Source organism: Anolis sagrei, chromosome 6 (genome assembly GCF_037176765.1).
Source record: "Anolis sagrei isolate rAnoSag1 chromosome 6, rAnoSag1.mat, whole genome shotgun sequence".
NCBI classification, from domain to species: domain Eukaryota; kingdom Metazoa; phylum Chordata; class Lepidosauria; order Squamata; family Dactyloidae; genus Anolis; species Anolis sagrei.
Genome location: NC_090026.1, coordinates 118,041,520 through 118,067,365, shown reverse-complemented (window position 1 = coordinate 118,067,365; position 25,846 = coordinate 118,041,520). Strand labels below are relative to the sequence as shown.

The window sequence follows — 25,846 nt, the reverse complement described above, 5'->3', positions numbered from 1 at the left end:
GGGGGGGGGGGGGGATCATTTACAAATGCCAGAAAATGTTTGATCACTCAACAGCAGCATATAACCATTACAAGGTGATGCATAATGTAAACACGAGATGCATTACAAGGTGATGCATAATGTAAACACGAGTGAAGGCGTTAATATAGTTGCTGCATACACATCATTAATTATATAGCTGGAGAAAGGATCCCAGTGAGTTTGAAGTGACATCATGCAGTTTGAAAATTACGAGTAGAACTGAATTGAAATGTATGACAGGAGCGCATTTTGGAATACTGACTTTGGTATCGTTACTCCCATTTGTCTTCCATTATTCCTACCAACCCAGGTAAAAGAAAAATAAACAGCTGAGAGGCAGAACCTAATTAAGGACTTAATGGAGCTGTATTGGATGTATTTCTTTCTCTAGAACCTTAACCGGTCACACTAAGAATTTTTCATGTGCTGCATTTGGGAATTGCATGAACAATAAGATTTGATGTTTGTACACAGATTAAATTAAATTTACTTCAAATGGTGAGGGGAACAAACCATTAATCAAGACGAAGCAGAATAAATGTTGCTGGGTGGAGTGCTGCAAGCTAACCTCAAATATTTACTACCTCAAGACGAGACTTCTCTGAGTAGAGCAGAACAAGAATGACTACATTCTTCCCTTTCAAAGAGAAAGCCAAATATAATCGGAATACTGGCAGCGTGTCACACAGAAACACTTTGTTTCTTGCCAGCTGTTACACTACAGCAGTTTACCATTGATGCTACTGATCCAACAAAAAACAGAAATAAGAGCAGCATAGCATAACTCAGTCTTAATCGTCTATCATTCTGTATGGGTTTCCCTCATTGGCGCATTTTTTTTCTACAATTGAACACCAAAGTAAAAAAGTTACCACTTTTTTGTACAGTGTATTATCGTGCTTATTTTAATGATGACTTCAAGCATTTAGTTTGTGTCAGTGATGTTGCTGTTTTCTCAAGCACTATTTGTAGCAGGAAGGGAGGCTAGAAATGTAACATTAAATAATAATCACAAATTCTGTGAGAAGTACAAACTCAGTAGCTTCCAGAACAGCATTTCCAACCCAAATATTGCTTTTCTCAGCCATCCCTGCACAAAATTAGTGTAACATACTCCTATTGAGTTTGTATTTACCACAATGCTTTATTTTTAAAAAGTTACACACACACACACACACACACACAGAGAGAGAGAGAGAAACAGGCATAAAATCGGACATTTTAAACAATTCGCAGTGTCAATGCAACTACAATCTGCACAACAAACCATTGGTATTTCTGCTGCAGTAAGATGCCCCTTAGCTCTTTACTCTTAGCAGAGTAACAAAAGCAGGACTCCTGGCTCTAAACTAAAAGGATCAATGGTTTGAATTGGAAGAGGATTATACATCAACTGAACTGACATCTAGATGGGGAAATGGGGCAGATTTAATTCTTGGACACATTTTTCATCTCAGCCTCTCTGGAGCCTCCTGTACTACACATGAGCTTATTTCCCACTATAAACATATAAACAATGTCAGAAGCCGCTTGACAATTGATTAACTGAGTTTCCGCCAAAGCAACAAGGCAATGAAATGTCCTTTTAAAAACTGGAAACAAGAGTTTTATGATTATTTCTAGGAGATCCTGCTGAAGTAGACAGTATTCCCACATGTAATTGATTTAAAATACATGTAATTGATTTAAAATATGACAGAGAACAGATGCAATATACACAATTAATTATTTTCAAATATCTTATATGCATACACACAGAGAGTCACAGAAGCTCAATTGTGTATTTCTATTAAATCAGTTTTATTCGATTTCGACTTACTTTAGTCCTGGAATATCCAGAAGATTTGTCAGTCCTGTCCAGTTAATTTCCAAAAGCTGAAGACAAGGGGGAAAAACAGCGTATTAAACACTCAAAACTTCTACAGTTTAATAAACAGGAACAAGGGATATACATTCTAACAGAAGAAGAATTCAGAGGAAAAATCAGCTTCATGTGGGCACCTGGGAATTTCAGCAAATTATTCTGAATCTGAGCAAAGAATTCATTTTTATACTTCCATCTTTTTAAGTTAGTCATTCCTACAGTCAATCATTCACTTACAATGTGTGCGTTAGAAACATGGGGATGCTGGAGGGAAAATGGACTGGTGATGATTTAGGCTCACAGTCTATGAAGTTCTTCATTTGCTTTGTAATAGAGTCAAGCACTCGTATTCACTAGAAAAGTTCTCTATTCTAACTTCTATGATGATGTTTTGTAATTTTGTTTTTTACTTATGACGTGGTTAGAACAGATTTCTCTTTTTTGTTGAGCGAAAGAAAAACTCTCAGAGCAGAAAAATAGGTTCAGTGACCCTATAAGTAATCTTTGAACAAAAGTTTACAAGACCAAGAGTCACCATACATCATTTTATTATTCACACTCATTGTAATATAAAACAAAAATTAGTGGGGAAAACTGAAAGAGAAGCAGAGTGACAGAATAAAGGTAAAGGTTTTCCCCTGATATTAAGTCCATCATGTGCAGCTCTGGGGGGTGGTGCTCATCTCTTTTTCTAAGCCGGAGAGCCGGCGTTGTTCGTAAATGCCTCCAAGGTCATGTGGCTGGCATGACTGCATGGAGTGCCGTTACAGAATACTTCTAAAATGATGTTTTTGGAAGAGACTCCACCACAGAGAGCATCCTCTGATTCTTGCTTTAATTTTGCAATGTGCTACACTAGTATCTCTTATCAAATCTGGTAAGATACACCCCCCAAAGGTAGGTCTGAACTAGCAATCAAGAACAGTGAACGATGAAGAGTGTAAAGGATGGATAACCACCCAAAAAACTTATGTAACAGCTCTAGAAGGTTCTAAACCAGTGGTTCTCAACCTTTGGTCTAAAACTCCCAGAAATCCCAGCCAGTTTACCAGCTGTCAGGATTTCTGGGAGTTGAAGGCCAAAACATCTGGAGGCCCATAGGTTGAGAACCACTATTCTGAACAGTGTTCCATACAGGCTACAGAGAACCCTATTTGTATGAGTCAGAGAGACAATGAAAAAGAAAGATAATGCTTTGAACTGCTCCTGAGTTTAGTTTTCAAATTTGTGTCTCAAATTTGTGTCTCTTGGTACTGTTCTTGCCATCATCGGGCATTCATCCCTTCTAGATGATGCAATATTTTCAGATCCCGATAGATCACTTTACAGAGATCTTTCCTCAGTAGGATTTCCCATCCCCAAGTCCTAGAAGCACTTTAGTATAATAAGATCGCTGCACACTGCACTTATTTAATCCTACGTTCCTGCTGCCATTTCAGCACTTTTAACCCTGTACCCACTGCTCTGGCCAGCCCAGTTTTAAAGTGTCCTGATGTATTGTTACTGTTGTTGTTATTTTGCTTAACTATTTGATTTGCTTCTGTTTTGCTGTTGTGTTATGTTTTGCTGTGTAAGCCGCATCGAGTCCTTCGGGAGATGCTAGCGGGGTACAAATAAAGTTAATAATAATAATAATAATTTCTGTGCCATAAACACACAACACACAAACCCATCAAAAATACCTCACAGGCAGGAACAGGAGGATACAAATAAGGCAAACAGGGTTATATATGAACCAAATACTTAAAATCATTTAAGAGGAAGCAAAAAACTCTACAGCTTATTGCACTGATGAACAAAAACTGTTCTGACATCCCCAATACCTTAGAGAACTCTAAGCTATCCCCATGCTCTTGAACAAATATATATATTTTATAAAAGTCTTGCAAGTTACTGAGGCAAATGGCTAAGTGTGTTCTATTTTTCAAAACATCTTATATCAAGAAGCTCACTCAGGTTTGATACAACATCTTCCTATTCCATGTTGGCTCAAGCAGAACTACTGGGTAGAGGCATTAAGGGAAGGTGGTTTTTTAGAATACAGACAGCCATAACTAGAAAGCATTCAGTGCTATAAGAAGGGTTTCCCCAGTTATTTGTATTAAGATCCATAACTAAAAGCAAGAAATCATTCTTACTGAATCCCACAAGAAAAAAATTCCAAACCAATTCAAAATCTATTGTCGAAGGCTTTCATGGCCGGGATCACTGGGTTGTTGTAGGTTTTTCCGGGCTATATGGCCATGTTCTGGAGGCAATTTTTCTCCTGACGTTTCGCCTGCATCTATGGCAAGCATCCTCAGAGGTAGTGAGGTCTGTTGGAAGTAGGAAAAATGGGTTTATATATCTGTGGAATGACCAGGGTAATGTTTCAGCTGATCACCTTGATTTGCATTCAATGGCCTGGAAGCGCCTGGGGGGAATCTCTTGTTGAGAGTGAATTGATGTGCCTGATTGTTTACTCTCTGTTGTTTTGCTGTTGTAATTTTTGAGTTTTTTAATACTGGTAGCCAGTTAAAAAACTCAAAAATTACAACAGCAAAACAACAGAGAGTAAACAATCAGGCACATCAATTCACTCTCAACAAGAGATTCCCCCCAGGCACTTCCAGGCCATTGAATGCAAATCAAAGTGATCAGCTGAAACATTACCCTGGTCATTCCACAGATATATAAACCCATTTTTCCTACTTCCAACAGACCTCGCTACCTCTGAGGATGCTTGCCATAGATGCAGGCAAAACGTCAGGAGAAAAATTGCCTCCAGAACATGGCCATATAGCCCGGAAAAACCTACAACAACCCAATTCAAAATCATTCATAATACGTTAGCTAAACGTATCTTTATAAGCACCTAGCAGTCATTTTGTTACTTGATCAAGATGACTAATTTTGTAGCAACTACAAACAGCAGGATGTCTGACAAAATCTCTGCATGGCTCACAAGCCACAGAAAGCTTAAGCAAACTCATTAAACAAGTATGCTCAGAATTATTAATTTAGGCAGTGTTGCCATATATAGACATTAAGACTAGCAACAGAAAAAGACTCCAGCGCATACTGAATTATTGCCAATTGTTACTTTTGGCCTGGAAAATATGAGAAGAAGAAAAAAAATGTGACTAGTTGCCAAATAATTCCCATGTCTCTGTCCTGACAAAGTATTTCTGAAAAGTTTTTATTGGCTGCAGGCTCTCCGTTCTAGGTGACAGAAAAAAATTCAGTAAAACTTTCAACTTACACAAAAAGTTATTTCAGACTGCCATATAGTAAAGGTGGAGAGGAAGAAACACATGCCATAAAATGGGCCATAAAATCTCATTAGGAGTTCTACTACATTTTTTAACAGATCTTCTAAATAATTCATTGTAAGCTGGAAAAGCAGAAGTCCGCAAAATATTGATTCATCAGCCAACCTCTATTTTATTCCTTTTACCAACACCTCTCCCCTGCAGTTCTTTGGCATGTGTTGTACAAAAGGCTTGAAGGAGAAGCAGCAATGCTCCCCCTTTTCTGCTGGAGAACAGAGCAAAAGAAAGGAAACTGCAGGGAACAAGCAAAGATGAGCTGCAAGATGTCTCATGCGTTCTGTGCAGAGTTGGAAAATAAAGACCAGCAGGAATCTTTTCCCACTGAATTCTTATCTTACACAAACTTTCACCAAAATAAGAGAAATCATCAGTTCTCTCTGAAGTTTTCTATGACCGTCAGAGAGCCGAAGAGGCCCCTCCAAGATCCAGAGAAGGAACTATGCAAAACTCATGCTGTGTCTTCCCTATTCAAAATAAGAATGCAGCTGTCGGCTACTGAAGGTCCTTCTCGCCAGATCCTTACTGGATGTATCTGTGGATGCCTGTGTGAGATTAATCTGGACTAGGGCCAGAACACATCATGTTTACCAAAGTGTGCTACTGGAAACATACTCCGCATAGCAACTAAACTTTCTTCACTAGTACTATGCTCAGAAGCACAAAGAGTGGGCCCTCTGTATCTAATAGGGTTCCAGAACCCCCAGTGGATACTAAAATTCATGGCTCCTTAAGTCCTATTATATACAATGGCATAATAATAAAATGGTATATATAAAATGGTAAAATTAATATTATTTTTTTAAGGGAAGGAATATTTTAAAGCTGTGGATGGCCGAATCCATAAAGACTTAATTAACACTTTTCCTCACTCAGAAAACATGGTGAGGTCTTGGCATTTGTTATTTTGAAATCAAGTGACGGTTTAAATAAATTCTGTACATGGTTGTACAGCAGACATGCAACATATAAAATGTCATATTAAAAGCTCATTTGAATTATGTTAAACTGGGTTCTTTTTCCTTTTAATTAATTAGTTACTGTTGTAATGAAATCAGATCTGAATTTGGGTAATCTCCAACTAGAGTGTGAATAATGAACCATCCTAAATTTAGACCACAGGGTACAGTAATTAAAAAAATATCATATACAATAAGTAAGCCCATTAGTATGACTCTCAGATTTCTAAACAATATTTCAATGCGGTCTTTATTTTAATTTGAGGAATTATGCCTTTGCCTAAAGTGAAACAGGTGGCCATAATAAGAAAATGTGTATTTATACAGTTATGAATTCTCCTAAAAGAACAATATATAGTTTCAACAGTACTGAAGACTCAATCATTTCTGTTTTATAGCAAAAACAACTGGAAATAATTCCATGCTGATTTATGGATCAGATATAAGTCTTAGTTTTAAACTCTTGAGACAAGAGAAAATGTGCTGCCTATACTCATGAAAATTTCCAAAAGATCTTCTTTGCAGACTGGTAGTTTACTGAGATCTGTCCATTCAGTTGAAACTGACTATCACCATAAAGAGCAATGGGCAACAAGAGATAAAATTATTACAAATGTTACGGTAACCTTAGTACTCAAGTTTCCATGCCTCACAAAGAGTGGCATTATCTTCAGGACACTCTGATCGGTAGGATGCAAGCAACCCAAGAATCTCACTACCTCTGAGGTTGCTTGCCATAGATGCAGGCGAAACGTCAGGAGAAAAATTGCCTCCAGAACATGGCCATATAGCCCGGAAAAACCTACAACAACCCAGTGATTCCGGCCATGAAAGCCTTCGACAATACAACCCAAGAATCTCTTTTCATGCTATTCTAGAGGGATACCCTCCCCCGCATACTCTAGAGCGGATTTTAAAAATGCCAGAAAATGACAAAGGAATGACAGATAGTTTCCTTTCTTATTTCACCACTGGAAATGATCTCCTACATCAGAACTTTTGTGTGGATGGAAGGAGATTTACAGTTTACAGATACAGGATCTGCAGGAAAAGCTCAAAACATTATTATTTTTTATTATATGGCCAATAACAAAAAAGGTCTAACCATTTTACTCAAAATGGTATGCCTGAACTGCTGAGTGTTTTGGTCTGCTACCCAGAAACTCCTACTTGTCTTTTCTTGCAAGTGTGAATAGCTAAAACAACCGGGATCTTACTAGGCCATGGTTTGTCACTCCTCTAGGGAGCCAATATCCAGAAGCCTGAAGGAGAGATGCTGTATTATGCTCTTTTTTTTAGCTCCTGTTTACTGTAACCACTTTTGCTTACCAGAGAAGTTCAGTAGGTGTAATTAATAGACTTGTGCATTTCAGCTGGATGGTGATCCGTTTATGCTATCCAAATTTCGGCAGGCCCACAGATCCATTTTTGTGGACCTCTGAAAAACAGGCACCGCCTGCAAAGCCATTTTTGGCCTACAGCCAAAAAATGTGGCAAGATCTGGAAGGGGGGTTCCTGGGCTCCTGTTCCCGTCACTTTTAGAGTTATCAGGATGAAAATGGCCACACTCGGAGGACACATCTATCGCTGTTAGCTCACCAAGTTTCATAAGGGTCATCCCCTGATTTTTAGGAATTTTTCTTTTTAGAAATAAAAATAAAAAATTCCCAAAATGTGTTTTGCTGGTACAATTCTTAATGTTGTTGTTCATTCGTTCAGTCGTCTCCGACTCTTCGTGACCTCGTGGACCAGCCCACGCCAGAGCTCCCTGTCGGCCGTCACCACCCCCAGCTCCTGGACTGACAATTCTTAATAATTAACAATAATCTTCTATGTCCTGATGGGGATTGGAGTTAACAAGAGATGGTAAGTTTTGTTGGCCTGGCAAAGCTTCCACAGAAGCCCAATAGTTTTATTATTTTTAGGCAACATCCAAAATATTATTATTAATCGAAATTAAGAAGGTAGAGAGCACAGAGAAAAATATAATGAAAATATAGAGCGAACTTGTGATGAGATTGCAAAGGTAAGAAATTATTACGTATTGGTGGTAGGTTTAGGTAGGTAGGGAGACAGTTTTTCTAAAAATGAGGCGTTGCTGTTTGCTGGAATTCTTATAATTAATAATAGCAATAGTCTTTTAAAAGTACCTTCTGAAAGAGAGGAGAGAGGAGAGAAAAGAGAAACTAAAAGCTTTAGTAAAGGCTAAAGTATGACTCAAATCTCAGAGCCACCCTAAAAGAAAAGCGCACCTATCAAGAAGTTCCCAAATTCCGTGCACCTACCCACCTGTACTTTCCAGCTCACAGTCCCTAAAGAAAAAAAGAAAAAATCTAGGAAAATCTAAACATAAAATTAGCTTCAATGAGCTGAGCCAAAAGCTAAATCTGTGAGTGAGCGAGTGGCAAGGCAATCTGACTGCAGCAACTGAAGCACCTCTCTCTAGAGCCAGGATGCAACTGAGCAATGGAGCCACTCACTCCATTAAACAGACACAGCTTGCGTAAGACACATCATGGCTGTCTTCTATTCTGATTGGCCCAACAGGTAGGGCTCACAGGAAAACCTCATGCAAGCATGAAGCAACCTCTTGCGCACCGCGCGTTCCCAAATAGAACTGAAAGTAGCCACGACCAGCAGATGTGTGGTCCATTTTGGTAAAAAAAAAAAACATGTTAGCAGTGACCTTGCCATTACGGTCGTCTGAACAAGCCAAAGGCAAACATCCAAAACAAATCCATGCACAAGCCTAGTAGTGCACACCAGACTGCTTGTTCACAACTGCACAGAAGGAAGAAAATATAACGATTTTTCACTTACCGGTTTCCTAAGAAAAAATAATGACAGTGCTCCAATTAAGGGCATGTCTCCTAGCAGAGGTTCCAATATCACTCTCATTGTACCATGAATCTAGAAGAAAAAGACCAAAGTACTAAGCATGAATTGTAAATGGAATATTGAAAGTATATATTATTGCAGAGATCTGAATACTTAGAATGACACCAAAAAGAACAAAGTTTTGTTTCCAGTACGGTATGAGAATTACATAATTGATTTTATGGAATTTCTATCATAAGCGAATATGGTTGCATGATAGGTAGAAAAAATGAAACTTACCTGTATACTCTTCACACCAGCTCTGCAGAAGTATCTCTTTATCTCCAGGTCAATTTCACAATTGCCAACAAAACTAAGAGTGTGAAGAAAAACATAAGTAATATGGTATACATAAGAATGCATTCATAAATGATCATATGTTTAATGAGAATACATATATTAAAATTAATGTGCTTCTAAAATATGCCAAAACTGACAGTGTGGCTTCAGTTTATCACTAAATATCTGAGATTTAGAAAAATAAGTGTTGTTGTTGTTGTTGTTGTTGTTTAAAAATGACCCAAAGTGGCTAACAACACCAAAAACACCAGAATTTTTCAATGATTACAGTATACACACACTCAATACATTGTTTCATTTATTATGTATCATTGTGTTACAGTATTACTACAGTAATAATATAACTAACAGAAATGAAGGGAACAAGTCAGTAAGAAGATTACACACATGTATACAGGCAGTTCATTAATGTCACTATTGCCCTTCAACTCATACTTCTTGGCATATGTTTTTGCAACATAGCTTGTATGAAACATTATCTTCTGTTTGTACAGTGGGTAAAGCGGAACACTTTATCCATGGAGGGCATAAAGGCTGTGAATTATGTAAGGCTAAATTAATCTGAAGATCCCAAACATGACAGGCACGTTTCACATTAATGGAAAATTTATTAAGGCAAACCTTCAACCCTTTTTTTTTGTTAATATTTCCACAGTAACCAATGTGAGACGTAACAAAACACAGTTTAAAGTACATATGTTAAACAATATTAATGTACTTGTAACAAGTTTACCTGATTTGAAGATCCAAAATGATCTGCCTTTTATCCACATTTTCAGTGTATACTTTAACACCATCAATCCTAAGGGGCTAAAGTAAAGATTTTATTTTTAACAGAGCAACAATTCTATCAAAATTATCCTTTATGAGAAATAGCTTTTTTTAAAAAAAGGTGGAAAGCTAGACAAAACTGACCCTGTGCTTATTAAAATTCAAGCCTCAATATCCAAGATGTCTAACCAGATTGTAGATTTTAATGAATATGGGGCAGAAAGTATTAAAAACAGGAACTGGATTTCTTAAGATTATAGATCACAGGACAAGTAAATCATTTTAAAAAGCTTTCTGAAAACCTGTTCAGAGGCCACAGCATCAATTCAGAATGTCATAACAACTTGACACAAACAAGAGATCTCCGATAACTCAAAGGGAATGGCCATTTTAAGGTAGGAGAGGAAAAGGGCAAAGCACAGAATTATGATGATGGAGTTAAATATCAAAGGAAATACAGATTAGGGAATGAGCTTTGCCAAAAGAACTGACTGACGATGGAAGTTAAAATCAAAGGAAATGCGGATTAGGCTATGAGCTATGCCAAAAGAGCTGATTGACTGAGAACAGACCGTTTACAAAGCTATGGCAGATCTTATACACAGCCCTAGTGAAGAATTTGACTAAAACAGTGTTTCTTAACCTGGGGGTTGTGAGGGGGTGTCAGAGGGGTTGCCAAAGACCATCAGAAAATACAGTATTTTATTTATTTATTTATTTGTTTCACTTTTATACCGCATATTTCAGCCCTTGACAGGCGACTCAATGCGGTTTAGAGTGCAATTAAAACGCAGCAATACAACAACCGGGACGACAACGTCGCTCCACAACAATTAACATCAGACAGACAAATCAACAAACAACATATATAGCGCCTCCGTTAAAGTCAGATCCATTCTCATAGTCAATGTGCCGTTCCTATGTTCAGTTACCGTCTTCCTTAATTAGTTGCATTGTCTAGCCAAACGCTTCGTAAAGCCAGGTCTTGACCATTCTCCGAAACGCCAGCAACGAAGGTGCCTGTCTGATGTCTGCTGGTAAGGCATTCCATAGCCGAGGGGCCACCACTGAGAAGGCCCTGTCTCTCGTCCCCGCCAAGCGCACCTGTGACACAGGCGGGATCGAGAGCAGGGCCTCCCCAGACGATCTTAATATTCTGGTCGGTTCGTAGGCGGAAATGCGTTCGGAGAGGTAAGCGGGGCCAGAACCGTTTAGGGCTTTATAGGCCAAGGAGGGCACCTTGAATTGAGCCCGGTAGCGGATTGGCAGCCAGTGGAGCTGGCTCAGCAGAGGAGTGGTGTGCTCCCTGAGTGCCGCTCCTGTTAGCAACCTGGCTGCCGAGCGCTGGACCATCTGGAGCTTCCGGGCCGTCTTCAAGGGCAACCCCACGTAGAGCGCGTTGCAGTAATCAATCCGGGATGTATTTTCTCTTGGTCATGGGGGTTCTGTGTGGAAAGTCTGGCCCAATTCTATTGTTGGTGGGGTTCAGAATGCTCTTTGATTGTAGGTGAACTATAAATCCCAGCAACTACAACTTCCAAATGTCAAGCTCTATTTTCCCCAAACTCCACCAGTGTTCACAATTGGGTATTCTTGCCAAGCTTGGTCCACAGTGAGTGTTTGAGTCCACAGTGCTCTCTGGATGTAGGTGAACTACAATGCCCAAACTCAAGGTCTATGCCCACCAAACCGTTCCAGTATTTTCTGTTGGTCATGGGAGTTCTTTGCGCCACGCCTGGTTCAATTCCATCATTAGTGGAGTTCAGAATGCTCTTTGATTGTAGGTTAGCTATAAATCCCAGCAACTACAACTCCCACATGATAAAATCACCCCCAACCCCATGAGTATTCCAATTTGAGCATATCGGGTATTTGTGCCAAATTTGCTTCAGTGAATGAAACTACATCCTGCATATCAGATATTTACATTACGATTCACGACAGTAGCAAAATTATAGTTATGAAGTAGCAACGAAAATAATTTTATGGTTGGGGGTAACCACAACATGAGGAACTGTGTTAATGGGCCATGGCATTAGGAAGATTGAGAACCAAGCAATGTATAAGAAAAACTCTGCTTATGCACCAGGGGGACGGAACAGACATCCAAGAGATATGACAATATACTCCACACACAGATGTGTCAGAGATTAAATATTGAAAACACATTTTAAGTAAAGATTTAAAATAAAGGAGTATGAAATAATTATCTTTAAAGAGAATCCCTAAGGAATGCTGAAGAAACAGAGAGCATAAATTCTTGGTGAAGGTATGCAGAAAAAAGGATATAACCTTTCATTGAATAGTCCCAGATAACTACTTCTGCACTGCCACGTATACAATAAACTCTTTGGAGAGAAAGAAAGAGAATTGATGAAAGAAGCCCCAGAAAGAGATATTCAAATGGCTGAGTGTTGCTAAGAAGAAATATTTTTGTATGATGAATCTGAAACTAATTTAATGGAATGTAAATGGACTGAGCTTGCCCCAGTAAAGGGAAACATGCATTTTTAAAGAATATCAAAGATGAAATTATTTGTCTTCAAGAGACCTACATAAGAAAAAGAGATTGTAGAGTTTTGTAGAACTGAATTTGAATATTGTCACTATATTAGAAATGCTCCTGTGTTTGCTATAAATACAACCAGAGACCTTTTCCTAAGATAATTCCAGCCACTTTACCACAGAAAGAATGGGTTAAAAATGGAGGTTGTTGCTTTATGGTGATCTTTTGCATTTTGAATAACACAACTTGGAAGTTTTCAGCAAATAAAATTATTAAGATAATGACTTCAATTGGTTTGTTTATATGTAGCTTAAGGAAACATTTAATCGAGATAAGAGAAATGCAGACACAGGTTAAAGAAAATGATTTCTATTTAAAGTAGGATAAAGACAGTGACCATATAATTAAAAATGTATCAGTGGCATTTGAAATTAGAGACAGAATATAAACTGTGAAACAGTATATGAATAGGTTGGGCATAGTGCCCTATGGGACGAAAGGTAGTTCAGATATAAAATTTATCTGTGAAGTATTTTTTTTAAAACTGTATAAAATGATGTATAGATGCTATCTAAACCCAAATAAGCTATCAAAAATGTAACTGATGTTTACTTGTATGGTTTTAATTGTATTTGTTTATTTTTATATTTATATGTATTGGCATCGAATTGCTGTCTGCTGTAAGGCCACCCTGCATCCCCTTTTAGGGTGAGAAGGATGGGATACAAATATATGAAATAAATAAATAAAAATATCCTAGAATATTTTAAACCAATACTGAGCATGTCAAGATGAGGAGTGCTCCTTGTTTCATGTGTTGTGAACTTACAAGAAAGTAAAAAATAAAAGTAGATTTTGTAATGTTACCAGAAAGGTTTCTGCTAGATGTTATGGATAAAGAACTGAAGAGTCAATATCAACTACTTCCCTAATACACAACAGCAGAAAGAATATTATTTGCTTATGGTTAGAAAAGGATTGGCTCACTGACAATTGAATATTTGATTGTTAAGGTTGATAAAATGCCAGTTGAAGACTTTTTTAAAATATTAGAAAATATTGTCTTTTTGAGTGCTACAAAATCCACCAATGTAATAATCTGTGGTTATGGTTGCTAGTATTTTTGTAGGAACATTTAGTAGTGGTGTGCAATTCAGCCAAAAGGCATACCGTTTCAGGGTCCCTTGTCGGCTAGCCTCTCATTACTCAAATCGGGATGAGTGTTGCCATTTTCATTTGGTAAAGATTCGGCCTATTAGCTACAATACGAAACTTTAAAGGCTCAATCCTCAGTCATTTTAAGGCCTATCTACCTGAAACCTACCTCAGTTTTAGACCCCATCTACAACTGCAGGCCTGCCAAGTTTCAAAACAATTCGCCAATCTATTGATCATTTAGAATTATTTTAAGTTTTAACCATAATTGTTTAAAAAGAAAACAAATCGCAAGAGAGGGTTCTGGGAACTTGTAGTCGCCAGTTGTGTCCATTCTCAGCCAATCAGTGTATGGGCACAACCTGTGCTTTTTATTAGCTGAGAAACAGAGGGAGAGAAAAACTTCAACTCCAATCATGTTCCGAGAGGAACTCTGCACCTTTTCAATGCCTGCGCTGTGTAAGTGCTGGTGGAAAAGCGTGTTCCCAGCAGCACCGTCTCTGAAGGAGGAGCCTAGGAAACTTTCCAAAAAGAAATGGATGGACACTACTACTGCAGGGGAGGGAAAATATTGCTGCAATAATCCCATCTTCTCCATGAGACTCCTGCCTCAGGTATATTGCAGACTTAACCCCATCTTCTACAGGAGCTGACAAAATCCAGCTCCTTTAATCCATTTTCCCAGGTTTTCTGGCTCCCTCTTCCCCATTCTATTGGTGGAGATTAAATAAAATGGACTGTTAAATATTACAAACCATTTTTATTCAAACTGATTCGGGCCCAAGCCTAATAGAAATCCGTCAGGAATCCGTTCGGATCCATAAGCCTCCTGGGGCGGACCATCTTAATGGGTCCCCCACCTCTGCAGAGGTTGGAAGGTGTGGTGAGTCTAAATCTGACCAGATAGTGGTCGGTCCATGGCAACGGAGAGGTGGATAACTCCTCAACACCGCCACCTTGCTCCCATCCCTGACAGAAAACCAAATCTAATGTGTGTCCCGCACAGTGGGTGGGGCCAGATACTTGTTGGGACAGCCCCATGGTTGCCATGGATGACATGAAGTCCTGAGCCGCTCCTCCTAGGGAAGTCTCGGCATGTACATTGAAGTCCCCCAGCACAAGAAGCCGTTGAGACTCCAATGCCAGGCTCGAGACCACCCCCGCTAGCTCAGGTAGGGAGACCGTAGTGCAGCGAGGTGGGCGGTACGCTAACAGAATCCCTATTCTGTCCCGGTCGCCCACCCTCAGGTGGACACACTCGAAATTGGTTGACTGTGGAATGGGGCCTCTGGTCAGAGGGATAGAATTTTTATAGACCACCGCAACTCCGCCTCCCCGCCCTCCAGGTCTCGACTGGTGCTGTACAGAGAATCCTGGCGGACAAAGCTGGGTCAAATTAACTCCTCCAGCTTCATCCAGCCAGGTCTCTGTAATGCACGCCAGATCTGCCCGTTCCTCCAAGATTAGATCTTGGATGAAAGATGTTTTGCCATTGACAGATCTGGCGTTCAGCAGCACCATCTTCAACCCAGAGGGACTGCCAACCTGGGTACACCCACTTACCAAGTCAGGAGACCGATTACAAGTAATTAAGTTTTTTTTCCTTCTTTCCCTAGGCCGAATTTGGGCTGTAAAATTTTTACTATTTCTAGGCCGAATTAGCCGAATTGGTGGTCTCCCTTTCCCGTATCTCCCCCTCCCCGTCACGGGCTCTATGGGGGCCCCCCGGCCAGTGGAATACCCTTCTTCTACCATATTGCACTTAGAATTCGTAGTTTCAACCCATGACTTGTACCAGATTATATACTTTTGCCACTCAGTCTCAGTCCAATTCTTTCCTATTCCTGGTGTGTTAATTCCAGGATCCCCCCACCCGTTCCACCCTCTATTGTCCTCCCAGTCCACCAGTAACACAATAAGCAGACCCCAAGGGAGGAATGCTGACATTGGGGAACAGAGTTGATACAGGGTTGAGGTAGGATATTAGGTTCAAGTAGTAGTAGATTTTAAATTGCTAGGTCTTAAAGTGCTAAAGATTTAGTCTAAGCTGTTAAAGTGCATAGAAAGCTGTTAAGTGCATACAATAACGCGTTATCAGAGACTGACTGCTATGGTGGTCACTTAATAACCTTACTTATACAGGGTTAAAGTGCAAGTTGTTGGATGAAGTGCTGACCGTTGTATACCTTAGCAGCAATTGGCCCCTCTAAGTGCTAACAGTTGTAAAATTTGGCAGCAATAGATCAAATAAAGTGCTGGTAATTGGAAGACTTAATAGCGTTGGCTCATATAAAGTGCTGGCAGTTGGCAGGTATCAGCGTTGGCTCAGACAACAATTTACTAGCGCAATGAATGTGCAAGTTGATCGAATAGTCCTCAGTCCTATTGGTAGATGTAAAGTCCAGTTGGTCTCCCTCCTCCCCCTCCCACCATCAGTGTCAGGGTCGGGTGACTGGGGCCTTGCAGCAGAGTGACGGATCGCTAAGATGGCCACCGGAACTGCTGATGAGCTGGATAATTCCGGAAATGGAGGCAGTAACGCGGTGGGTGGCGTTACAGTAATGGCGGTTGATCACAAAGCATGTAACAGCAGCTATGTAGCAATATATATAGTTCCAACCACCCAGGAGACAGCCTAGCAGTCGTGAGGTTAATGTTGCTGGTTAAGAGCGTTGCAGGCTAGAGATCACGATCGCCGCAAGAGAGCTTAAAAAACGCTGAGTCACCGCGCGGCGTTGGTCAGGCTCTCCCAGGGAGGCGCCGAGTCACCGCCGGCTCACCCTGTCGAGCTTGCCCCAGCGGTATCGGGGCATGGGAGAAGCAGCCGGGACGCCTCCAGGCCTCGGAGAAAGTTGGAGTACGAGGCCTGTCAGTTGGAGTCGCGGAGGAATCACACCTCCGAGTGCAGAGGAGTTCAAGCTTGGCGCGGAAGGATCGGCACAGAATCCGGGGAGCGGGGAGCGGAGCCACGCTGGGGACACAGGCCGAGGGCTCAGATGAAAGTCAGGGCCAGATCGAGCCGTGGGTGGAGATGGACAATGCAGAACGGCAATTCGCTGGCACCGCAGCTCTCGGAGCGACAGCCAGCTGCCCCAGCAACTCTCTCCGGCTCGGCAGTCCCTCGGCAGCCCCACAATCCACTCCAACCAGCCCAGGCCTCCGCTCCGGTCCGCAGTTTAATCTAAGACGCGGATGAGTCCGAGCACAGCAACACAGGCAACACGGCGCACACTGCCGAGCTCCAAGGGCGGCCGCTCCGACCTCCCTCCGGTAGTCAACACAGCGGGTGGTAATTGGCAGCTGGCGGGTTAGATGTTCCAGGCCAGGTTAGACCGAGCAAACGGGCTGGGAGGGAGCGTGCTAGGCCGTATCGATAGTAGCGGCCTTCGCTCTACCTCCTTCCTCTCCCTTCTTCTTCCCTCCTTGGTTTTTCCTCCTCTGCTCCCCTCAAGCCCCCCTCCGGGGTCCTGAGGAGATGCCGGTTCAGGAGCCGATGACAGGAGTTCAGAATAGGGGCGGATGGATCAGATTAAGCTCGGATTAAGAGCAATCGCCTTACCCGGACGGGAGGTTAGCTGTTAGCAGTCGCCATCTTAACCGGAAGTTTGTCCGCCCCAGGAGGCTTATGGATCCGAACGGATTCCTGACGGCTCTTGGGGATTTTCCTGCCACCTCGGTTGGTGATTCTGTTGAAGCCCTGGTGTCTCTCTGGAATGGGGAGATGACTAGGGCCATAAACACGATTGCTCCGGAACGTCCCCTCTCAAGTAGCCGAGCTAAACCAGCACCTTGGTTCAACGAGGAGCTGGCAGCGATGAAGCGAAGGAAGAGGAGACTAGAGCGCGTGTGGCGTTCGGACCCGAGCGAGTTAAATCGAACACGGTTTGTTGCCCTATTAAGGGCATATGCCGTGGCAATAAAGGCGGCAAAGAAAGCTTTCTTTGCGGCCAATATTGCGTCCGCAAAGAACCGTCCGGCGGAGTTGTTTCGAGTTGTCAGAGGGCTATTGAACCCCACCACTCCGGATGGGAACCCTGACAACTCGACGGCCCGCTGTGAAGCATTTGCTCGGTTCTTTGCGGACAAAGTCGCTTTGATCCGCTCTGGCCTGGATACCACGTTAACGGCAGTCTCTGAGGATGTAACACGAGCATCTGCTTGTCCGATTTTGATGGATTCATTTCAATTGGTGAAACCCGAGGATGTGGACAAGATACTTGGAGGAATGAGAGCTACCACATGCATCCTAGACCCCTGCCCATCCTGGCTTCTAAAGGAGGCCAGAGGGGGATTGGCCGAGTGGGTGGAGGTGGTGGTTAATGCCTCCCTTCGGGAAGGCAATATTCCAGCCAGCTTAAAACAAGCTGTAATAAAACCGCTGTTGAAAAAACCATCACTAGACCCCACTCAATTCGTCAACTATCGGCCTGTTTCCAATCTTCCCTTTTTGAGCAAAGTCCTGGAACGTGTGGTGGCCTCACAACTCCAGGTATTCTTGGTAGACACTGATTATCTGGATCCGGCACAGTCTGGCTTTAGGCCGGGACATGGTACCGAGACAGCCCTGGTCGCCTTAGTGGATGATCTCCGCAGAGAGCTCGACAGGGGGAGTGTGTCCCTGTTGGTCCTGCTGGATCTCTCAGCGGCCTTCGATACCGTCGACCACGGTATCCTTCTGGGACGCCTCGCGGGAATGGGCCTTGGTGGCACTGTTTTACAGTGGCTCGGGTCCTTCCTAGAGGGTCGTACCCAGAAGGTGTTGATGGGGGACAGCTGCTCGTCCTCACAACCTTTGCCTTGTGGGGTCCCGCAGGGTTCAATACTGTCCCCCATGTTGTTTAACATCTACATGAAGCCGTTGGGAGAGATCATCCGGAGTTTCGGGGTGCGGTGTTATCTGTACGCAGATGATGTCCAACTCTGTCACTCCTTTCCACCTACTTCTAAGGAGGCTGTTCAGGTCCTGAACCGGTGCTTGGCTGCTGTGTCGGACTGGATGAGGGTGAACAAATTGAAGTTGAATCCAGACAAGACAGAGGCACTCCTGGTCAGTCGAAAGGCCGAACGGGGCATAGGGTTACAGCCTGTGTTGGACGGGGTTACACTCCCCCTGAAGACGCAGGTTCGCAGCTTGGGTGTGACCCTGGATTCATCGCTGAGCCTGGAGCCTCAGGTCTCAGCGGTGGCCAGGGGAGCATTTGCACAGCTTCGGCTCGTGCGCCAGCTGCGCCCGTACCTCGGGAAGTCGGACTTGGCCACGGTAGTCCACGCTCTGGTCACATCCCGCATAGATTACTGCAACGCGCTCTACGTGGGGCTGCCCTTGAAGACTGCCCGGAAGCTCCAGATGGTCCAGCGCTCGGCAGCCAGGTTGCTAACAGGAGCAGCTCTCAGGGAGCATACCACTCCTCTGTTGAGCCAGCTCCACTGGCTGCCAATTCCCTACCGGGCACAATTCAAGGTGCTGGCATTAGCCCTAAACGGTTCCGGCCCCACCTACCTCTCCGAACGCATCTCCTCCTATGAACCGACACGGACATTAAGATCGTCCGGGGAGGCCCTGCTCTCGGTTCCGCCTGCGTCACAGGCACGGTTGGCGGGAACGAGAGACAGGGCCTTCTCGGTGGTGGCCCCTCGGTTATGGAATGCCCTACCAAGCGACATCAGACAGGCCCCTTCGTTGCTGGCATTTAGGAAGAAGCTCAAAACCTGGCTTTTTGAGCAAGCGTTTGGCTAATCAGCGCAATTGTACACAGAATGACGGTAAACTGAACATAGGAACGGTATAAGGATATGAGACTGGATCTTGGTTGCGATCGAGGCACTGTATGAATGGTTGTGTGTTTGTTATTGGGTATGCTGTGTTTTAATTGTTATTGTTGTGGTAATTAATATTGTGTAAACCGCATTGAGTCACCTATTATAGGTTGAGAAACGCGGTATAGAAATAAAGCAAATAAATAAATAAATAATAAATAATATGTAATTAGATCCATAATGGGAGAATAATATTCCCACATCTTTATTTTTCTTTTAATTACATTTAGGGAGGGGTAGAGTCTAGTAGTATGTCTGCTTTTTCCTCTCCTTTTCTTCATCCTATTTCTTTATAGTGTGAAAATATACTATTTTGATTGCAAATTAGATCACTAAGGTTTTAAAAAATAAATAAGCTGAAGCACTGGAAAAAGAAATGAAAAATGGAGGGGTGTGGATTTTCTGTACGAGAACATAACCCTGAGCTCCCTTGCCCAATATGGCTGATAAGATTATCAAAACAAACATACCATAAATTGCTAAAACAGCTGTAATCTGTTTGTTAATCAAGAAACATTTTAAGAAGTGTTTTGAAAGACTATGACATCTTTGGCATTTCACATATACACAAAGTTTATTTAACACAGAAATATCTAGCCCAAAGAAATTACTCATAGCCAATATACCACCACATAAAGTTTTAAAACCAGCAGCTGGAACAGCAAGTACAAAGGTAATTATACCATCTAAGGCAGTGGTTCCCAATCATTTTTTACTAGGGACCACCTTGACTAGACACCACTCTCCAAATTAGAACTGTCATGAATAACTTTTCAATAACTTTAAAGCACAGGTTCTTTTTATTGCAATTTCCAGTGTGAGAGAGTATATCAGAACTTTCACACTTTTACACGAAGAATGACATTGACATACAGATTCTATGCAATTACACTGGATTCACAAACAACTGTTACACTGGACTACAAACCAACAAAAGGGGGGGGGGTTACATTTTCAATCACCATTCACACACATGTACCTGTATTCATCCTCATGCATACATCACCATTTCCTCTGCTTTCTCCTGGAGAAGAACATCTCTTAGGCCAGACCCTGCTTCCCTGCAGCCTGCCAACACAGTTCCAAAACTTCAAATGCCAAAATGCATCATATCCCTATGCGCAATGCCAAGGACCAGATTTCTGTTTTTCATACAGCAGAACCTGACTCCTTGCACAAAATCTAAGACTCCAAAAGCACACTTCTTCCTCTTCCCTAAAAGAAAGAAGGCCAAAGTGACCACACTGCTCCCATGCAAATCTTCCACTCTCCATACACCATCTCTCTCCTTTCCAATGGAGCAGAGCATGGTGGGTGAAACGGATTCCTCAGGTCTGACACAATTTGAGAATTATTAGATTGAATCTTTTATAGGCATATTCTGCTGATGTAGTAAATAATTGTTCTGTTTGAAATTATCTTGAGTCTTCACCTCCTGACCAGATGTTGATTCTTCTTGATTGGTGTTAGCCTTGTGTTGGCTTCCTACTTAACATAAGGAATGTTGTAAACATTTCCTTAACTTAAAAGAACCATTGTCACAGTTCTTATCAGAGTTTACTTTTCAGTTCTCATCAGCAACTTTTAATTATAATTCCACAGGAAGGCAGTTAGTCATTGCAGGCCTTAATATTTTACTGGTGTTTTCAAACTTATTAGCTCCATCCATTCATTCATCTTCTATACAGTTCATTCATACCCACACATATATTAAATCCACATTTATCAAATCTGCATATTAATTTTTTGTGACAGTACCAAAAGGGTTACGAAACCGTTTTTGGTCAACTTTAGATTTGGTTTGTTTATTTGGGGTGCTGATTCAGAAAATTGCATTGGATAGACCACATAAGTTTGAGTTTCTGATACAGAACATACGCCATCCAGTAGCCACCATCTGCTCACCCACGAAAACCATATTTAACATATGGCACTATAAGAGGGTTTTGTGAGACCAGTCACTCTCGTTTCAATGGTGTAGTTATGGTGAGACTTCAGACCATATTTTAGTTCTTGCGGACTACTGGTGATCCATGGATCACAGGTTGGGAACCACTGATCTAAGACAAATAGAAGGGCAAGGAAAACGCTTTTCCATTTAACTCTCCTGCACTCCCCAAATCCTTTTCCTTGTGTATGCTATCTTAAATTTAGACTGTACACCTGAGGGCATCCATCTTGTGAGCCACATTGGAAACATTTTTGGCTAAATCATGAGATCTAAATGGTTTAAACCGACGGATTTTAAATAATTAAAAGGCAAGCGGATACAATGCCATTCACATTGCCCTAAATGTATATGAATACTGCCTGCAATTTTTAGAAATCGAAATAATAGGCACACAGTATGACTCAAGTGCTCCATCAAGTCTCTCCTTGCCCCAAGCTATAGTTGAATTTATTTTAAAAGACATAGACAAAAAGTATGTTCCCTCTGACAGAATTCACATTAGCAAATGCTTATAAGTGGTGTCAAAACTTTATCAGAATTATTTTTGTCCAAATGCTTAATTCACAGTTGTCTGTCACTATTAGACAAGAACTAATATTGAAGGGTGAGTTATCCAATGCTTCTGGCCACTGAATCAACCACAGAACTGAGCAATCAAACTATATCTGCCCTGAGCAATGGTGCTTTATTACTATGTATTTATATACTGAGCAAGTTTTTCCAAAGAAGAATAGAATCATTAGTCAACACACATTTTGGTGCCTCAAATGTTAGACCTGTGTCCATTTGTCTGATATTTACTTAAGCAGGAAGCATTTTTACAACTTTAAATAATCTTTCAACATGAGTTGTTTTGCACATTCCAATCCTTCCTCTCCTGTTGTTCCATCACCATAGCAACAGCAATCAAGCACCTGATCTCCACTAAGATAGAAAAGATCTCATCCAAAAAGTAGTACTATAAAATACACAGTATCACCAGATTTTTTTTTTCATGTCAGGAGCGACTTGAAAAACTGCAAGTCACTTCTGGTGTGAAAGAATTGGTCATCTGCAAGCATGTTGCCCCGGGGATGCTCGGGTGTTTTGATGTTTTACCATCCTTTTGGGAGGCTTATCTCATGTCCACCAGATGACAAAAGCACACCAAGATACTGAAACATATCAAACCACTGCTGCAGACTATCAAAATGAGAAGATTCCTGTAAATATTTAGTCTGAATGTTTATTACCGATCCTCCCAAACCATTATGAATTTTTACAAGTGGTGGCAATGTACCAAAATAATTTTGAAATCAAAACATTTCTTCGCTTTAACATAGATAGTTATCATCAAGAAATTCTCCCTTTCCCAACGGCAAGGTATTTTCAGATATCTCACAGATAATGCTAAAAAAACAGTATTTTGAGAAAATATTGTCCACTTTCACACAGCCACAAAGTGTACACATCACACACAGTAAAAAGAAAAAAAACTCACAACTCCTACCTGGTGCCCGATATCAATTTTTGTGAAGCTGAAAGTACTCAGGTGATTGTTCGCTCCTCTCACTGCTGGTTCTATGGTTTCCCGGAAAAGTTTTTCAATAAATTGGCAAATGAAAGGCCACATGTGTTTTACAGTCTGAGAAGAAGAAAAAAGGTATTTTAGGGTTTTCAGTTACAATCATATGAATAGAAGTATTTCATAAAAATGATAATGTTATATGCAATTTACCCCTCATACAATCAGTGATCCCGGCAGCCTTTTAAAGGTTATTCCTATAGCTCATTCATAAGGCTTTATATGTATCTTTTCAACATATGTTTTTCAATTAAGTTCAATTTTAAAAATCTGTACTTGTATTTTATTATTTTGATTTCCAGTATATTTTCAGACATGTCCTTTATCAAAGAGATTGTATACAAGTTAAAAATACAGCATGCTTAAGGAAATAAGACTTCCTGCAAATGTGTGTGACTGACACAATAACAGCTCATTGCAAATTAGCAACCAAATCCAATCTGAAACCTTTTAATAGCCGACTAGCAGAGTGTGGACTAAATACTTTAGAGAAGTCTTTCTCAAACTTTGCTTCCCCTTGTGTTTTGGACTTCAGCTCTCAGAAATCCCAGACAGCTTACCAACTGTTAGGAATTGTAGGAGATGAAGTCCAAAACACCTGGAGGAACAGAGTTTGAGAAACACTACTTTAGAGGCACCAGATCCTGGATGCTAAGCAGAGTCTTGAATGAGACCCCACCAACAAATACCAGGCTATATTTTAGGCTATATTTTAGAAGAAATAACTAAAATAAATACCTCTGACTAATTCCTTGCCTAGGAAACCTTATGAAATTAACAGGCTCACCACTTGAATGGAAGTATATAAACACACAGAGAGAGCGAGCAGAGATTATAATACCCATATTCATTCCCTTGCACTATTACTAAACGCTGCAAATGATGTAACACATGTCTCCACGTTGGCTGCAAGTGAGCCCTGAACTGAAAGGGAAAATCTTCATGTCAAACTGTACAGGAAGAAACTACAGTCTGTTTACACATCTATGAAACTTTGCAAAGCAAAAAATAAATATGAGGAGACTACAGTGAATGAGCACAAAATGGAGCACACAATCCACAAACTATAAGTCAAGAACATAAAGGGTAGTGGCTGTATCATTTTCACTGGACCACAGAAGAATGCAGCCTTACATTGGCCTATGTGGAAACAGGACTTCATCTTCAAAAGTAACAAACAGGATAAATTGTTGCAGAGCAAAGAACAAATGTTTGTACTCTATACCATACTAAGACCATTCTTCTCATGGATGATGGATGACAACAAACTAGTTTTGGAAAATAGCCCACCCCAAGAAATTAGTTGCTTTGGAAGGAAATCGATCATAGAAGTCTTATAGAACTATCAGTTATCATGTATTATTAGTACCTGAAAATCTGTAAGAACTAATTGCCACTTACTTCAAAAGAAACAGAATTTCAAGTTATATTCAATATACTTTACAAGCCCAAGTCAAGAGGCTCTGAATTTTCGAAAGGAAGATCAGAAAGTATGTAACTTAGGTTTCTATAAACTATAACCTTCCAGATTTTTAACCTGCAACTCCCGTCATCCTCAATTAACTGCCATGCTGGCAACCCAAAACACCCGAAGAGTGCCATGGTGGGGAATGTTAAGAGCTGGCCAAAAGACAAGGAATAATATTTTTTATTATTACCAACGTTTTCAGGCAATAAGAGTAATAGCTTACCTTATTTAGCCATTCTGCTCTTTCTGTGTCTGGAAAATGGACCTAAGGGGAAAAAAGATGAAAATGAGAACAGATACTTCAAGATGAAATCACAATAATGCAGAAACATAAACTGGTAAACATAAGATGACTAACTGTTGCAAAAAAATAAATAAATAGTGATTGTAAAGACCACAAAAAATGAAGTCTGACCACTCTTGCTATTACTGGCTTAAATTAGGAGAGCATGGGTAACTTGAACATATTTCCTTTTCTCTAATATTGGGAGTTCTGGCGCTGGTTGGGAGCTGCCAGGGCAGCTTTCTCTCTTGTTGGTGATGGTTTCATCTGCCCGCTCCCTCAACCCTGCTGTGTCTTGGCTGTTTCACTTCTGCTACCACTGCTGTGTCATCAACATTAGCTACTTGGATTAGTTATGCTTAATCAAGTTGGCTAACTAAATGTGATTAGGAACATATGCCTCCACCAAGTTATTACAGGTTGAGTATCCGTCATCCAAAATGCTTGGAACCAGAAGTGTTTTGATTTTTTTCCAGTTTTGGAAATAAGTGCATTTGCGTATATGTATGTCATAAGATATCTTGGAAACAGGACCCAAAGTTAAACACAAAATTCATTTGTTTCATAGACACCTTATAAACATAGAGTGAAGGTAATTTTATGCATCATTTTAAATAATTTTGTGCATGAAACCTAGTTTTTGTACATTTAATTCTTCAGAAAGCAAAGGTTGTCAATATCTCAGTCACCCATGTGAACAATTACAGATTTTGGTTGCAAAGGTGAGATGCTCAACATGTACAGAGTGCATACATTGCAGAACATAGAGAAGCCCCATCAGATTGCTGGCACACTTGTTCTTAATGCAAAGGCAACTTGTTTAGGACATTGTCCTAATTCATTGCCGCAAAGAAAAAGAGGAAAAAGGAGGCTACGGATTCACAGTTACCATTATAGTAGACTTCTAATCTGCTTACATATTCAGTTTTACTTTGTCTCAGATCTCGAACACCTACACTAAAAAGACTATTTTTTTTAAACACTTGTCATATTTAATGAGTT

General features: G+C 40.9%; 1 protein-coding gene across 3 annotated transcripts in view; it reads right to left on the bottom strand.

The window, feature by feature from the left end:
• Positions 1–25,846, bottom strand: part of ESYT2 (extended synaptotagmin 2) — a 72,334-nt gene that overhangs the window by 27,826 nt on the left and 18,662 nt on the right. For all 3 annotated transcript variants that reach the window (XM_060782569.2, XM_060782571.2, XM_060782570.2), the window contains exons 2-7: positions 24,785–24,826; positions 23,019–23,153; positions 10,063–10,139; positions 9,270–9,342; positions 8,973–9,062; positions 1,841–1,896 (exon numbers count right to left, since the gene is read on the bottom strand). In XM_060782569.2, the coding sequence (XP_060638552.2) occupies positions 1,841–1,896; positions 8,973–9,062; positions 9,270–9,342; positions 10,063–10,139; positions 23,019–23,153; positions 24,785–24,826 (473 nt within the window). The remainder of the gene's footprint in view (positions 1–1,840; positions 1,897–8,972; positions 9,063–9,269; positions 9,343–10,062; positions 10,140–23,018; positions 23,154–24,784; positions 24,827–25,846) is intronic.